The 17,382-nt window shown below is 39.0% G+C and overlaps 1 protein-coding gene across 1 annotated transcript in view; it reads right to left on the bottom strand.

Moving 5' to 3' along the window:
- Window positions 1-3,208: 3,208 nt before the first annotated feature.
- The window catches only part of LOC135801933 (uncharacterized), a 28,301-nt gene continuing 14,127 nt past the window's right edge, over window positions 3,209-17,382 (bottom strand). The window contains exons 3-8 of the mRNA XM_065315464.1: window positions 15,313-16,727; window positions 14,769-15,017; window positions 11,875-12,083; window positions 10,340-10,431; window positions 10,023-10,218; window positions 3,209-6,501 (exon numbers count right to left, since the gene is read on the bottom strand). Coding sequence (XP_065171536.1) covers window positions 6,146-6,501; window positions 10,023-10,218; window positions 10,340-10,431; window positions 11,875-12,083; window positions 14,769-15,017; window positions 15,313-16,616 — 2,406 coding nt within the window. The 5' untranslated portion in view covers window positions 16,617-16,727 and the 3' untranslated portion in view covers window positions 3,209-6,145. The remainder of the gene's footprint in view (window positions 6,502-10,022; window positions 10,219-10,339; window positions 10,432-11,874; window positions 12,084-14,768; window positions 15,018-15,312; window positions 16,728-17,382) is intronic.

The following is a 17,382-nucleotide window of genomic DNA, read 5'->3' as shown; positions in this document are numbered from 1 at the left end:
ATTACAGCCAATTTAATTTTAAGTCGTAAACTCATACAATTAATAAATCACCTGCGTTTTTTGAGGTTGAAGAATTTTCATAAAACAATTAGGCTGCGAAAATCCATTCGTGGGAAAATGTTTAAAAGTTAAACAAAGTTAAAAATATATACGAATGGAAGAAATCAATCAGTAAACAAACAACAGCTGTAAATGATCACAGTCGATAATTGTAGTCTAACTCAAGCGTTTAGTTATAATTTCCGGCGTGCGAAAAAGTTTAGTCAAAACACGGTTGGGTGTTGATAAATGGCGCGTTCACTCCGTACCATTTCGACCCGATTAAGTCGCGGCTGATGCAGATAAATGATGAATAATTAAGGTCAGCCGACCGACGTAGACTAGTTCGGTGTGAAATAATTGATCGGAATATCAATTTCGCACGCGGCGCGCACAAAACGCCAAAAGTTCGCGACGCGGTGTTAATTTCATTCCAGCGCTGTGAATAATTCAATTCTGCACGTTTCATTAGCTACAAAATCAAAGTACAAAGTTTAGGATAACAGAGAAATGTTTATATAGCTACGGTTGAAATTTATGCGTGCGGTGTTATTGATTTTTTCTCTTTTGTACTTCGTGTGTTTGAAAAGTGTTTGATGAACCTAATTACAACATTTCAAGAATCGCCCACAGTGCTCTCATTTTCCTCGGAAGCGGAGAAGTCGCACACGCGGCGCGTGCACGTCGTGCATACAAATTGTGCCTTTCTTTGCGCACTGAGGTGTAATAAGTGGTAACACGACAGCTTAAATAACCAACGCATTCTTGGACAATTCACATGCAAACAAATTAGAGTACTTCTTCATTTACCTACAGCACACTTGATTAAAATAATGCTGGTGGTGTTTAAGTAATTTTTAAACTAAAATTAAATGCAGTTTTGCTAGTTTTGTGAAATTTAACGTAATAATAATTATAAAACTGTATTTGATTTTTCCATGATCAAAAAATAGCAAAATTTAATGGAATACGAGTTTCCAAGATGGAAATTTGCAATAATTAACGTTTTTCGGTGTTTTCTGATTTCAAATGCCCATAACTTTAAAAGGAATAGCGGATCTGTACCTCTAAAGTTTCTTTTTAATTAAAAATTATATATCAGTAGCAAAAATCCCTGCGGAACAATTTATACGGCAGTAATATTTCCCATACCGCAATAATTCCTTTCATGGAGAAATAGAAATAGAAACAAGATGTAAAAGAAGTGGAAGTGACCGTTAATGTAAATTTTAATTGCGTTTTTTAGCAGACCTACAAATCTCAAAACTGCATCCTTAATTTAATCAACCATTTTCGCTAAAAACTGACAATTCAATAACATATATCTTAAATGTTGGTCATATTAAAGTGTGAAGAGCATACTTACTAATTATTTATCTTTGTAAGTAGACAAAACACAAGTAGATACGTGCAGCACACTTTTGGGCTGACATTAAAGTAGGCAAAGTGCAGCTGCCGGGTCAATGCAGTGACCTCCTTCAAGGTCAGCTCTTCGCCAGCGGCGCGGTTTCCTTTTTGTCATCCATCCATCGACGGCGTCTAATGCGGCACACTCGCTGCCCGCCAGCATTCGAAAATCTCGACGAAAAAAGCGCGAGCGTTTTGAAGCAATGGAAATTTATGATTGTGTTCAGCGTCGCCATGCATGCACACAACGTATCGATTAGGCCCGATAGACGATAGTTGCGTGCGGTGCGCATCTAGAGTCGATAAATTGCACGCACACGCACGCTGGCTGCGAGGAAGATCCCAAGAAGATAAAACTATGTCGGTCGTGAAAAGTAAATTTCTCCTTTCTCGCGATGGTGCCGATCGGGCACAGCGCTGAGGTCGCGTTTGAAGTGCTGAATGTAAAATGCACAATGCACAATTATATTTAGATGCATTTAATTGTTTTCTTTGCGCAAAACCAAAGATGTAATTAAGGTTTTCATTACATTTGTAGCAAGAAGAGCTCATTACATGCACGTTTGTACATTTTCTCTTTCGACGGTTTGTTTACGCTTTGCGGATATGTATTGTCACAATGTGCAAATGAGGTTTATAGGATGAACATAATCGTGACGATTACACATCATAAACCACAATAAGGACTACATCTTATAAATATAATGAATCGTTTTACTAGAATTGCACTATAACAGCTCGTAAATTCATGGAAGTGTGAATTGACTCTTTATAAAATAAAATATTATAATATAAAATGCTGCACCTTAAAATTTTATTAGTTATCGATATTAATATCAATATTTAATAAAAAAAATTTAAATTGACTGATCTATTTTCAATCTATTGCAACATTTATTCACAATCTTCGAATAGAAAATCGATGCATGTGCGCTTTGTGTAAATTCTGAGGTGAAGATTTAACGAATAGCTCGCTGGGTAATTCTCCGATGAATAAAATGATAAATTACATTGAATAATGAATAATAATACATATCCGAAGGTGCGCGCGCTCTGGCGGTAATACAATATAAATCTATATAATATCGAATATTCAGCACTCTCGGTCAAATTACGGCGCACTCTCTTTCCTTTCTACCTCGTCTTGACTCTTGAGGCAGGCAGGCAGGATAAAGCTTCCGTGAGAGCCTCCTTCTTCATCTCCTCTTTTACGTTTAGTCTTACTATTTACGACGCCCTAGTATTAATTCTTTTTAGTCTAAATTACGTACTAAACGGAAAACACTGACGTATATGAAAAAAACTTTACCTGTGGTTTTTTTCAAGTTTAAATTGAGAGTGATTTAAAATGAAAGTAAGGTAGCCATAAAAATACCCACTAGATATTTGCTGAAATTGCGTAATTACACGGTTGATTAAAAGTAAACAGCCGTTAAAACAATGCAGATGGACAGCGCTGAGCGAAAAGCTTTTGTACCTTATAACTTTTTCGCTGTCGTTGCACCAAAATAACTGTTTGCCAAGTTAACGTCGAACATTAAATTGGACCGAATACATAAAGAAATTAATTAAAACTTAAGAGTGCAAGAAGCGTTCGACGTGGCGAGCGCTCGTAAACTTTAAAATCTTGACATTTTCCGTTCATAAAAAATGCTGAGCCCCAAAAAATGAAACAATAAAATTTATAAAATATTAATTAAATTTAAATTGTTGAGTTATTTAATTATTTAGAATGACGCAGTAAAATATAAATATTCAGTAATAATATTTTAATATTTAATTAAATTCCTCATTATTATCAATAATACATTTTTTTTGTTTGGATGCATTTGATACAAGTAAGTTACATCCGTGTTTAGTTTATAATTATTGTAACTCATACCATAAATGACAATAATTTAATCAAATGTTTAAAATTCTCAATTCATCTATACCTACATACAAATATTAAACATTATCGATCAATCTCATAGAATTAATGTAAATCATTAATAAATCTGTGCTTGACATGATGGTTTCGGATGATTTACAATTTGTTTTAAGCATTTCAATTAATATATACTTTTTGAAGGATGGAACCGTGTGTTTTGTAGTTTCCAATTAGCCTCAGTTAATATTTATGTTTCCATGCGAGTGCGGCGCTAATCAAATTTATTAGTGCATTGCGGACATCCATACTGATATCTGCAAATTTAAATAGGCTTTTATCACCGATGCGCGCCGGAAAATTGCATTTCTAATTTGATTTTGCGCCGCGCCTCACCTCAGCACGCGACACGCATTCATTTAAACGTGCAAAAAATACCAATTAGGTATAATTAAAATGTGCGTAATGAAATTCGAACTAAAAAAATTCCATTCGCATTCGCAAATTATTAATATTTGAAACAATTTGCAATAGTATATTCAAATTGTAAACACATAACATTTTTCATTACATTCCTCGTACAACGGGCCGAAAAAAAATACACCAAACACCATTTTCTCCCCGTCGTTGAAAACAATAACACATTAGTTTGTTTCTCTGACTGTTTGTTTTACTTTTAATTTCATTATTATAAATACATTACATTTAGGGGCGTTGTGAAACAATTATATTGCGATTTTTTAAAATTTATTCCGGGTACGTGTTTAGGGTGTTTTATATGATGGATAAGTGTACATATCTACATGAAGTACATTCAACACGCTAGACTACACCAATCAAACGAAGTTTCACTTCAGTATGATCAAGTAAATGATTAAAAATCACGCTTATTGCGTGATGCAGCACCTGAACACACTAACTGCTATACAATGTATGTTGGGTTGCATACAGTGCGTGTCAGGTTGCCTAGGGTCACCGTGAACTATTACCCGTTTCGCCCGAACGATGTGTTACTTAAGACTGTTTGTCAACAACAAGAAGCATTCGGTAAAAATTTCGAAAAGAAAGGCACAGCGAATCAAAAACGCTATCTGTTATCCAGCTGATTGTTTGTCATTATTAATGATTTATTGATGAGTGTGGTTTTGATTTGCATTCATGTTTGACGCATCGAAAAGATTAGAGCTAACATTGACTAATTAACGCTTTCACTACAGCTTGATTAATTTATTATATGCATTTAGTGGTTTTGGGTGGAACTAGTATTGACGTGTATTATGTTTTTTGGGGAACACGGTACGGCACGATGAGCATATTCGATTATTTATCTGTAAGTGTAGATAAAGTTGCATATGTGATGCAATATACATCAATGCGTGCCGACTACAAGGTTGGTTATGCGAAAAACAACGGTATAAATATATTAAAACGCTAAAACTCCAATAAACTCACAAACAATAACGCAATTTCTGATTTAAACCGTTCTTTCTCTTGCTATTACAAGCAGCACTGGGAAATATTTACGAAAGCAGCCCCTATTTGCATAAGAAAAGTGTTATTTTGATTATAAATGGTTAAAAAGGCACGAAACATAATGTTGGTGTGATTACTCCTCGTCTCGGCACGGATATTACTTGTACGGGAGAAATTCGGAGATTTTTGACAGTTACTTAAACACGCATAACATATGAATTAACCCCTAGATACTTTTCAACGAGATCTTATCATTATGAAACCATTTTGTTTGGTTTCACCTGTATATGTGTATTAGACAAACACGTAGACACCTAGTTGAGGAGTTGAGGGTCTTGTTTGTTTACATGTTTACAATATTCATATTATTATTATTTATGCCACGTTAAGAAAATATAAATCGAAATTACATCGAATTGCTGGGTGCGTCGTTTTCATCAAAATGGCACCGCGCACTCGCAATGGACCCACCTTTGTATATATTAATATTTTGTCATTATGTGTATATAAGTGTCATAAGTTTCATTTTTTTGCATTTTCATCTTATGTACATAATACGCCTTCAATGTAAACACAAGTGGGTGAAATGCATGTCATAATAAAATGTTTAATTTTAAAAGAAATGAGAAGATAATAGAAGGTTTCACTACGATTCGTAAACGTTTGGTTTAAAATTTATTTATCAAATTGCAAATACGTAAAAAATGCAATTCGCTCGTTTGCCATCTACTGCGCGTGCGTACTTTACTAGACGCAATAATTGTCAAAATGTCAAACTTGCCTAGAACGCTTCAACTAAATTCGAACGATTTATTTAGTTAATTTTACTCATTTTGTTTCAATTCCTCCTAAGTCTTCTCAGCTAAGAATAAATTTCATTCATTTTTCTTGTTTGTATGATTTAATTAATTCACTCGTCTTAAAGCTCATTTATAATAATACTATATGTACGTTCGATTTTCGCACTAAAAATCACTACACGTCAATTCATCAAAACGCATTTGGTGTTTGGTTTTCATCTTTTGGTATGTTTGGTTATATCCATTATTAATCAATGAGTTGAAACTATCCGAGGAGGGTTTCCGTCTTCGTTACTTAATAAATTGGTCTAAAATCTAAACTAATCGCTTACTTTCGTCATTTGCCTACTCAAATATATCATATCGTCGGGTACAAATTGGTATAAATATGTTAATATATCGGAGCGATATGTTATCATTAAATATACTTAAGGAGTGAAAAAAGTGCGTTAATGTGTCCACTAAAATAAAATCATGACTAGCTTATTTGTGAGTGTTAATGTGTGTCTGTGTAAGTGTGTTTTCTGGAAGAGACTTTGTCATCACCTTTACGCAGCACTTAAAGCACGTGCAGATTCTCGCAGGACTTGGACTTACTATCGCGCGCCCACACCTTCCCCAGCAGACTTTTCACCTTCAAGCTGGCGGAGGTACGTGAGCCGCGGTACTTCTTCGGCGTGTTGGGCGCGCTGCCCGTCGGCGTTGCCGCGCCCGAGGTGCCGGTGGATTTGTTCCGATTGTGATTGCGTTTGGAGGAGCTGCGCTTGCGGAACAAGTCGCGCGATCTCTCGGGATTCTCCAGCTTGAGGCGTATCTGCGTGAGGATGCCGACCAGCAGCTCGTCCACGTTGTGATTGATGCCGACAGATGTCTCGATGTACTTGCAGTCGTACGAGGTCGCCATCGATTTTCCCTCTGCGCGAAAATGGAAACACAAAAGCAGACACACATTAAAAATGTTAATACAATTATCTTCATACTTTTATCTAGAAAATAACGGATGCTATTATATTAATATACATGTAAAGCCAGTGGCGGGTCAGAGATGTAGATTTTAATTAGGCCAGAGTACGGCTAACAATCGCATTAGAATCATTAGTCGAAGGGCTTGTGTGTGGCCTGGTTGTTACGATGAAAGGACTCGGAGGGTGATCCCGGCTAAGTGTATGCATTAATCGGTTATGAGGTCAACGTGGCCTGGAGGCTCCAAACGCAGTTTACGCACGTTCTTTAGTTTAGAAGGTCCTTTCATCGCCTTCTCACGTTCGTCTTTACACATTTCGCGCATTAAACACACATTTTCGTAATAACACGCACGCCACCAGTTCATATACCACATGTTATCACAAAATAAAAATAATAGAAAAAAAGTTAGGTTAAAATGTCAAGCGTTGTCTGATATAACCTCAATTTTTCTCTATTAATCCACTAAAAATGCTCTAAAAATAATTTGAAATAATGTAGACGTATAAATATAACTTATACAATGTTATTATTGTTGATTGCTCCTGGGAAAACGTTTGAATAGCAAGTTTCCACCCGTTTGTAGCCGTCGGTGGAAACGTGGGTTCATTGTCCTGTCAGTCGTGCGCGGCGCAGCGCTCGCGGTCGAAAGCTGAACCAGCAGCAAAGTGACGCGTCCGGCGGCAATGCGGCGAAGAAAAACGCGAATCGATTGCGATCCGTGCTCAGTTCGCGATTGTCGACTCCTTCGGCGCGTCGCCAAATCCGATCATGGAAGTCGCGGCACACAATAAAACGCAATAAAACTTTGCTTATTTGGCTGTATCGCATCGTTAGCAAATACGCGCGCGCTTCCATTGAATGGCAGCTAAATCTGCTCCTCGTCGAAGCCAGTTATTTCTTCCTTTAACTTGATTCCTTCTGCGACCTTTAACTTTTACGCTGCGCTTAAATAAGAGCAGGGTGGAGGAAAAGCAGATGGCAAAGAGAAAGAAGCGCTGAGATTGGAAATTTTTGCGCCGAAACAAATTGACAAACAGGATAAACTAGTATATTCGAATCTATACGCGCATTAGATGGCGGAGTTCGCAAAGTTTCGCGAGCCAAATTACGCGATCCGCTCAGCGTCGGCGAACGACGTTGCAGTTCATTTGCTTGATTAATTCTCATTGGATTTCCTCTTTTTCAATTTTATCCTTTTCCAGCTTTCCGCCCAAGATCCACGTATATCATCCTGATTTAATTTTAATATTCATTAAATTCTTTCTTTTTATTCTCTTTTTCAATAATAAAAAATATTTTTCAAAGAATTTTCAATTCAAAAGTCATTCATTTTGCTTGTTTGTCAAGATCTGGAGATTAAAGTGCGTTTACTCCTTAACACCACACTTAATACATTCCGTATTCAAGTCACAAACATTTCGATCTGAACGCACTGATTCCCATTTACAGCTTTTTCTGCTCACGTCCGCAAATCATCAAGAAGCCAAAGCAAAGAAGATCTTTCAGCGACCCTCCAAAAATCAGCAAAAAGTAAGCGCAGGAGAAAAGTTAAAAACGCCGAAAATAATTCCAATGAATAGAACGTTCCGGGCCTATACTTGTAAAGATCTTAAAATTCCATTATGCCGATGAACTGGAAGCCTTAGGACCTGCACGAGATGAACGTCATAAAGAAGCGAAACGTTTTTATTAAAGAAACGTAACGAAGAGCAAAAAAAAACGCACATAAACTTCCAAATCTTGGCGTCCGCCGAAAAATATCACGCTCTAGTCGAGTACCTCTACCTTCGTTCGTATTTTCGCACGAACAACCAAGGAACAAACGCAAATTTAACGCGAGGCGCCGGATTCTTGGCAGATTGAATTGTCGTCACGTCTGGCGTTTAAATTAGGTTCGCGGACGCCGGCACGTAATGGAATGTAATTTCATAGGTTATTATTTTTTCTTAATAGTCCATCGAGTCGAGCACGATCGTATAATCGTGTTGACGAGAGCATTCAGATAATTCACATTAAGTGCCTCTTTAAAAATCATCCATAAAAATAATGAAATAAGAAAACTAAGTAAGATTTTGTTATACAAACTTGACAAGGATTAAAAATGTTCGTGTGACCATATTTTTTATTTAAAAAGTTCGGTTAGACGACACTCATGTTGCCTTTTTGTTAACTTTTTCATTTGCAGTTTTATTTTTGGCCGGCGTCTTTTTCTTTCCCGATTTTTGAATTTTATGCTTAGCTTTTTGAATTGACTTTACACTTGGCTTTTTCTCTTGATCTTTCTTTCTGCAAACATCACACAACGTCACTAATGAATCGAAAAACTCAATTTCGTCACGGTCGCGCGTTCCTGTCAAACGTTGCTTCGAAGTTTTCCGCCGCATACTTCTCCGCGGTCCGGCTGGAATATTTGCCGGTTTCTTTACTTTCTTAGTTAATTTTCGAGCATTATGTCCACGTCCTTTTCTCAATTTGCCCATTTGTTGCACGGGGCGTCCATCCGGATGCTTAACCGGTGGTTCAACCTCCTTTTTCTGAGACTCCACACGTCTTTTTTTCGGTTTGTTATTAGGAATCGCGTGCCACGTGGGTTTAGCTGGCTCTGGTTGCACATCAGCTGATGATTCACCACTCTCCAGTTCACCAAGTGAACTGACGGACGAGGAAATACGTTTTGTCAGCAAATGCTCATCGTCTTTAATGTCATGCCATAATCGTATAGCCTTTTTGGTGGTTGCGAGTAAATTACGGTTGCTTTGCCGGGAATTCACGTAACATTTTAAAAAATCGAGAAAACTTTTATTCATTTTGATTCATACTACTTGAAAATTTATTTAAAAAATATATTTTTGGTCCGAACTTGTTATGATCACCGAAAATTTTGAAACCTTTCAAAAAATATGTCACTCAGGTTTGTTATTATAATAAATAAAATCAAATTGCTTTGAATTTAAAACAAAAATCAATTTTTACCAAATATTTAAAGAAAACTCTGAAGAAAACTTATTTTTCCAATTAGGATGGGTATTTCAAATAAAAAGAAAAACTTTTTGTCTAAAAGTAGGTCACACTCAATAAGTCAAACCAAAGAAGGAAGTTTTAAGTCTTTTCCGGTTAATTCCAAAGTGCCAATTTACTTCTTTTTACGTTGACGTTCAGAAGATACTTATACGCTTGTTAAACATCAAAAAATTAAATTTTCCATGAATTTGAATACAGTACATTCCGATTCAAACCTTGATGTAAACTCCTAGAAACCCCGATTACCTTTGATACAATACAATGCAAATGCAGCTAGTTAAACTCAAATTATTGGAATGTTCCTCGCTTCCCAATCCACTTAGCCTGCTTGTTAATGCATTGTGCATTAATGAAATACAGACATTGCGCAAAACACTTAATCTCCAAGATAATAGCAAAAAGCTTTGTGTATTGCACCAGATATACAATAATAAATTAGCTCGAAATACCTTCAGTGCTGACAGCGCGCGATCTCACCAAATCCGCTTTGTTTGAAACCAAGATAACCGCCTTTGTACTGATGGTATCCAGCGTCCAGAGAGTTTGCAGAATCATCTCGGCGCAGCTCAGACTGGAACGGTCCGCACAGGAGAATACGACGCAATAGGCGTGCGGATCTGTGTACTTTTTGATGCAATTCTGCGGCTGTAAACAAACAATCCAATTTCCACAACTACATATAAACAATTTCGCTGCCTGTCTGTCTATTCGTCCATTTATCTACATCACTTTTTTTATTTCGGTGAAGTTGTAGTGTTGTACTTACAGTTAAGTCTGCCGTGGCGAAATCGATGAACACCAACTCGGACTCTTCGCCTGCCAGCAGCACGGACACGGTCTTCTCGCCACTGTCGTCGTCTATAATATAAAATGAGAGGGTGAATAATTAAACGCGACAAATTAAGGTCTCGTTTTCGGGTGTGAGCTGAACAGCTGAATGTTGCCAAAGTATCAAGAATTAAACGCGCGCGCGATGTTGTCCTTAATTTTCGTGCACACTGACGCGAAATACACCCTCTACACCTTTGTCGATTGTAAATTAAGTTTTGCTCATAACGACGTTATCCCACGCTCGGTTTTCAGCGCGGACGGCCGAGACTGATTCGTTTACGAATTATATTTCCGTTTGCGCTGATTGAATGCGAAATGAATAGACCAAATTTAGGCATAAATAGAATTAATACTAAATCTCTACAAAACATAATATTTCGACCCAAAACATGCGTTTTTATTTATTTTTTTATGTTAGAATGAATTATGTAATCAGTTGAAGTTGAAGGTCTTTTTGTGTTTGCAATTCAAACAAGACGAATCATGATAAAGATAGAACTTATGACTGCACATAATTCTCGACGCAAAGTGGAAACAATTTTGCCGATCCATCAAAACTCCGGGCGCGTCTTCGAGTAAGTTTACGCCGTAAAAAGTACATCGTGCGCCCGCGCGCTCGCTTGATTACATTGCTGGCAAATTGCGAAACTTGTGATAAATATGACCATCTGGCATGGATTTAGGACGTAATGAGTATTGGCCGCGGCGCGTTTTCGTGCATGTTTACCACTCATAAAATTATGTGCACGGGGGGCGCTTGTTTGTCGATGGTAATTGAATTGTAATTGCACAAAGGGTGGACTTGTTATCATCGCGTCACGTCATCGCTCGATGTGTTAATTACATCAAATAAATTAATTTTTTTTAAGTGGCAATGCATTTAATGTGAATTTCTTTGAAAAAATTTAAAAATTGAGAAATAATACGACTCTTGCATATTTAAACATTGAACAATCAAATCAAAATTATGTATACACGATGAATTCGCGTGCGAGCCGATTTAAATGAGTAAACATTAACGAGTACGCCGGAAATTCTAATTTCAATACGGACTGGCTAGCGATGATGCAGGTTTTTGTTGAGCTAGCAATTTGCATATGCAGATGCGATTTGAGTGCATCCCACAACGGATGCTCACAGAGTGCTGATGCCTCACGCCCTGCCGCGCCTCGTCATCATGCATAAATACATACGTAAATCGCTTTGCTGGCTTCCTTCCTTCCGGGGTTGCAACTTGCAACCATCGCTCGGTTTGCTCAACTTATGAAAATTGTGTGTGTGTGTTGTCAAACGCTCACTGCGTAATTACGCGCTCGTTCGCACGTCTTCATGTAAGTCTAATGTAATTTAGCAACACCGCCGGCTTTGTAAAGCTGTTTTACTTTCACGCCAGTGAAATTGATACAAATATTTATGTATGTGTGTGTGAGCGTGCATTATTAATTAGTAAATAAACGTATCCATGTTTACCTATGCTCGTGTCATATGCGTGCAGATACTCGGAAGTCATAAATTGTGACACCAGGGAGGACTTGCCCACGGCGGGGCCGCCCAACATCAGGACACGGTAGGGCATCGGGCCGGGGGCGCTCGTCGACGATTCCCGAGATGATGCTAGACTGCAGTTGGCTGATGTGCGTGCCGAGTTTGCTGTCGAGACCACCGGCAGTTGTTCGGTACTGCAAAACATTAATTATTAATTCAATTAGCTATAAACAAGTAGGATCTATATTGTACATAATGTCCAACTGTCAAAAAGTTCATTACATAATAATAAAAACATTTTGCAACGTGAAATTATTCATTATCTACTAAAATCGTACACATTTTCGTAAAATAAAATGAAATTAACACTTTTGCTGCGTATATGCTGCTAATCGCGAATATTATCCGCAAAATAAAAACCATGTCAGTAGGTCAGAAGGTATTCTTAGACCATGCCTAGCAGACTATGAAATGCTTCATCAAACCAGCAGTGGAAGAATTTCGGCTATAATTCTACTCTTAGGCACTCGGCGCAATAATGAAATGTCAAATGCGATGGAAAATGTTAATGGTCTGGTGCTGAGGTCGAGGTGGCGCCCCCTGCTATGTGCCGTGACACAGAAACCGAATTAGCAGAAAAAGTACATCTCCCTTCGTGGAAAACGAAACAAAACAGGCGCAAAAAATTGAAGGCAAAGTGTGTGATACTTTCAGGCAATCAGAAAACCTATGATCGTAAAAGAGGATAAATTACACGTTTTTAAAATGGGAATGTAAAGCATTGACCTAGCAATATTTAAGAAGGGATTGGATTTTGGGACGAAATGGAACTGAAGCACTTAATTGAATTACCCAAATTTTTTGTCAGCCAATAAAGTTGCGAATAAATTGGTTTGTCTGCACGTATAGAACAAATTTGAACTTGAAAGAAATTTTTTATATTGTTTAATTATATACTTGAATAAGCCACGTGCCGCAATATTTTATGCATTATTAATTTTTGTAAGTAGGTACTTAATTATATGTAAATATTAAAATGAGAGTATAAATTTTTTATGCGTTTTAATTAATCCTAAAAAAAATACTGTTGTCTCCATTTAAATAAAAACCTAACCATAATTGGCAAACCCTGATATGGCTGCTTGAAATTTATTTTTAGGTTATAACCTATTGCTAAAAAGTCAATAAAACTGTTGAGTGCACCGTGGGAAATAAATCCTTGCACTTTTAAAGCCATTTTCCGTGAAATGTAATCTCACCTGATTCATTCAGCGTAATTCCTAAATACATCAAATCTAAATTAAACCGCCTTTAGATTTTATGTTTTCTTCTTTGAAAACTAACATAGCTTGAAGTAAAAACGAAGAATTCAAGGTTCAGGTGATGTAAAAATAAAGATCAAAGCAAAGTTGCCTCCAAGAAAGTATAAATAATGTACATGCATTCATGTGTCTGACAAAAACACACTTAGGTTACAATCCACCCTCAGGTCTCACACCCCATATACATAAATAAAATGGATTCATTTTTCATGAACAAATCGCGCAAGGAATCAACTTGGGCACTGGTTGCAGTAAAGTCTGATATCTTACGGTCTGAGTTTTTCACTTTTCGCACGCCGTATTTTGATCGTGTCGCGCTGAGGTCGACGAGTCTCACCCGGATTTAGCCACATTTTCCAAAGCCACCCCACACGAGTCTACCAGAAATATCGGAAAACCGTTCGTCACCGAGGGTGGATGATGTTGCTGGGCAGAGTTTCACGCGCGCACTGAATCGGAGGCATCGCCGTTCGAGTTCGTCAGCACCAGCATCCCGCCGATTGTCTGTGTCATCCGGCGTATCGGCGGGTTGCCGCTTCCCCAGCTACACAAGACAGCCATTACGCCCATGATGCGACCTATCTGCCCATCTAGCTGATAAACATACCGCATTCCCACCACCGGACGAATAAGAACGTAGGCAACCCTTTTATCAAGAACAGGTTTTAAGAGGACCAGGGATTAAATAAATCAGGAGTTTATCCGCACACCCGGTAGGTGTGGGTATGTGTGGAAACCTATGTTTATGCCGATATTGAATATCTGGATATTCAGTGGGACACACCGTAATCGGATCATCATAGTCCATCGGTCCGCATCAATCAACGGATTAAAACGGGAGACTGGGTAAAATGTGTTTACAAGGGTATGAGTGCCGTCCTGCATTCTGATTCGTTTGCGTTCGCACCGCCATTGTTTTATTTATGCATGCGGGTAAGAACATCTATATCGCTTCTTTCTCTATCTGGGTAACTAGGTAAGTACTCAAACCTGTTCGTGGCGTGGAAGCGACTAGAAGAATTATGTCACGCGACGAGATGAAATAAGCTTTTAGACAATTTTGACAATGGGCGGTATTCAATTCACAACGCTCTGGTCGCACACAATTGCACACGCATCTATTGTTGACATTAAGTGTTAACATTTACCAGCAAATGGCGACACCGCAACACCAACCGCACGAATGGCGAATGGCGTCTCGTGACGTTGGTTGCCCACAACCCTAGATTCGAGACGTAGGTGGGAGTCCTTTAAATGTCATCAGCGATACTGATTGTAGACGAAAACTAACTTAACCATACTAATAATTTGGTAATATTAATTCATAACTGAAAACAGTCGGTATAAACAACTGTTGAATTCGATTGGGGTTACACCTCACACTCGATTGCAGCCCGAGAGTTATTTATAAATTCCACCCGGTTGGGTGTACCCTATTCATGCATTCTCTGGATGACAGTTGACAGGTTTGTGTGAATACACAATACCAACTAGGACAATATACATTTAAAACAATAGTCATACCCTGCGGTAGAAGAAAAAAATGTTTGCACTAACCTCGAATTACTGGAAGCGACCGAATTGTTTGATCTCGATCTGCGACTCTTCAGGCTGTCGCCCCGATTGACAACGCCTTTGCCAGTGATGGAAAAGTGCCGCAATCGGTAATACTCCTCTTCGACGCCGGTGTTGGGCATTGAAGCGACCCGGGAGCGCTGCTGTGGAAGACATAGGTAGTTGGGACGGCCCGAGGACCTTCCCGGCGTCTTGACGGATTGCGATCGGTTGTGATGTGGGCTGCCATACCTGCGGTCACGAACACACAAACAAAACATTTTTTATTCACCAGGAAGACAACTCGCGACCGATTGAAGTCGTCGACTGGGTGATATGATATTGCGACTCGGTGCGAATCACCTCATCATCAAAGTATTTATTTTAGGATTAAGCCGAATAAGAAATCGAGGAAATGAAATGAAATGAAAGAAATGCGCACGAATTTAGAGAAATAAAGATTAAAGATTTCACCGGGGATAAAAATATCCATGGATGAATGAACTCTACGTTTGTCTTTTTTTTAAGTCATGAATAAAAAAATTACCTCATTTCAAAATCGTGGATTTCCTCCAGCGTTAAATTGTTTGCAACGTCCAGTAATTGCTTGACGCTATCTTCTTTCTGTTTCTTGCTGGTTTTGCTATGAACCTCGACGTTGGAGACAAATTCACTGCCGTTTTTCAACAGTATTGTAGCAACGTTTGCATTGTCTACACTCAGGGAAGGTTGTTGCACCACAATTGTCGCCTGTGGTACTTTGCGTCCACCGCCACCACCGCTGACCACATGCATAGATGAATTCTCCATTGGGTTCGTCGTAACATTAATCGGCGATCCGCCGACTGCGTCCAGCTGCGCCCCGACTTCTCGTAAACATTTATTGAGGCATACACTGCCTCTCTTTTCCAATACGATAGCCGGCACAAAAAGGCAATCGTCATCCGCTGAGGGTTCATTGAAGAAATCAACGCGTAAATCTGGCAACGGTGGAGTTTCACGCGATTCTCGTGAATCTCTTGATTTTTCTTTGTATTTTGCAATGTGCTGTTCGTCGTAGACGAATTTGTCAGTTTTGAATTTGTTGGGTGAGTGGTGGTGTTTGCGGGTGGAACGCTTACGCCTTGGAGAGGTGGACTTTGGAAGGGATTCAGGCGGAGGCGGAGTTTGATCACTAGCAAGTTCTATTTTGTCTAAGTCTCCTTGTGCTGCTTTGTAACTGTTTCGACGACGGCCTTCTACTCTCATTGCATCTAATTGCTCCTCCATCAGAGAGTCAACTGTTTTTTGTGCGCTTGGAGCATCACCAGTGATGTCTGAGTTCGTGGGTGTTCGGTTTTCTCCATCGGAGGGTACAAGCTGCCCGGTGGGCGAAGTCATATCAAAGGTGAATTTTGTCTCCGCCAACTTGGCCGTCGGAGGCGTGTTTTGTTTCGCCGTGGGTGGAGTTTTAGGTGATACCAGTGTAGGTTGCATAACCTCAACTGCATGTTGTGATGTCGTTGCTGGCTCGCTAGCGTAGATATCAAGAGATTCGTTCATGTCCAAACTATCTTCGGTAATCTCACCGTCGGTGGCCGTCATGGTTGTCACAATGGTATTAGCACTATCTGTGCTAGTGTTAATCGTGTTTTCCGATGTTGTGCTGGATCCCATGACCACCACCTTAGGCACGCCCTGCCCAGTTTGATGCGAGCCGCCTCCGCCTCCGGTGCTGGCATTACTCTTGTTGCTCTTGGTGGTGCCGCGTCCCGTTTTGAAATTCAGCCGCCGCAGCGCCGACGTGGCAGTGCTGATGAGGTCCTCGGAGGGTCGGGGAGATTTTGGGCCCGACTGCGAGTTCACTGTCATCCTGGATGTTGGTTGCTGCTGGTTGTGGTGGTGCTGGTGTTGGTGCTGAGATTGGTGCTGTTTATGATGGTTATGTTTGGGACTGTTTGGGTTGCCTACGCCAGCTGCAATCTACAACAGGAGAACAACAAATGTAATCATCTAATGTTTCACAATAAATTATTCTCCCTGAGGCGCATGGTAAACACACTACAATCAAAGACCACAGTTTAATATAACTTTAGTTTATTAACTTTACGCCATTACTGCCATTAACGCTGTTTACGTATAATTATAATTAATAGCAGTTTTCATTGTTTTCGGCAGTGAGTGGTGATTGGAGTGACGGCACCAAGAACAACAAATCTCTACTGCGCATTTTGTCTTGAAGTGTGTTGTGTGCCAGATAAGAAATTCGTTTTCTTCAATGTCAAAAACGTCAAATATTTATTTTTCCGCTGTTTCTATCTGTAATATAATATATTCGGGATAAAATAAATAAAATATGAAATTTGTGGGAATTTACAAGAAATCCCTTCAGTAAAGATGTTGAAACCCGTGAAATAAGTCGGTCTGAAGCAGTGATTTCCGTATTATTTCAGAACCAAGCTCTTGGATGTTTACGGTGTGCTGGTTTCTGGTATCATTGTCCTTCGCTGGCCTTTGTGCACCCTTCGAAACACCGAAAAGCATGGCGTCTACGCACGCATACACAAGACAGAATAAAAACAGGAAACGAACAAAGAAAATAAGGAAAAGACGGAAATAAGCACCGTGTCCGAATTCG

This window comes from Atheta coriaria, unplaced genomic scaffold (genome assembly GCF_025399875.1).
Source record: "Atheta coriaria isolate IRGN ID8LTWV9N9 unplaced genomic scaffold, Caltech_Dcor_3.1 hic_scaffold_14_pilon, whole genome shotgun sequence".
Taxonomy (NCBI): domain Eukaryota; kingdom Metazoa; phylum Arthropoda; class Insecta; order Coleoptera; family Staphylinidae; genus Dalotia; species Dalotia coriaria.
The sequence above is the reverse complement of the archived record's forward strand: the minus strand, read 5'-3'. Positions and strand labels throughout refer to the sequence as shown.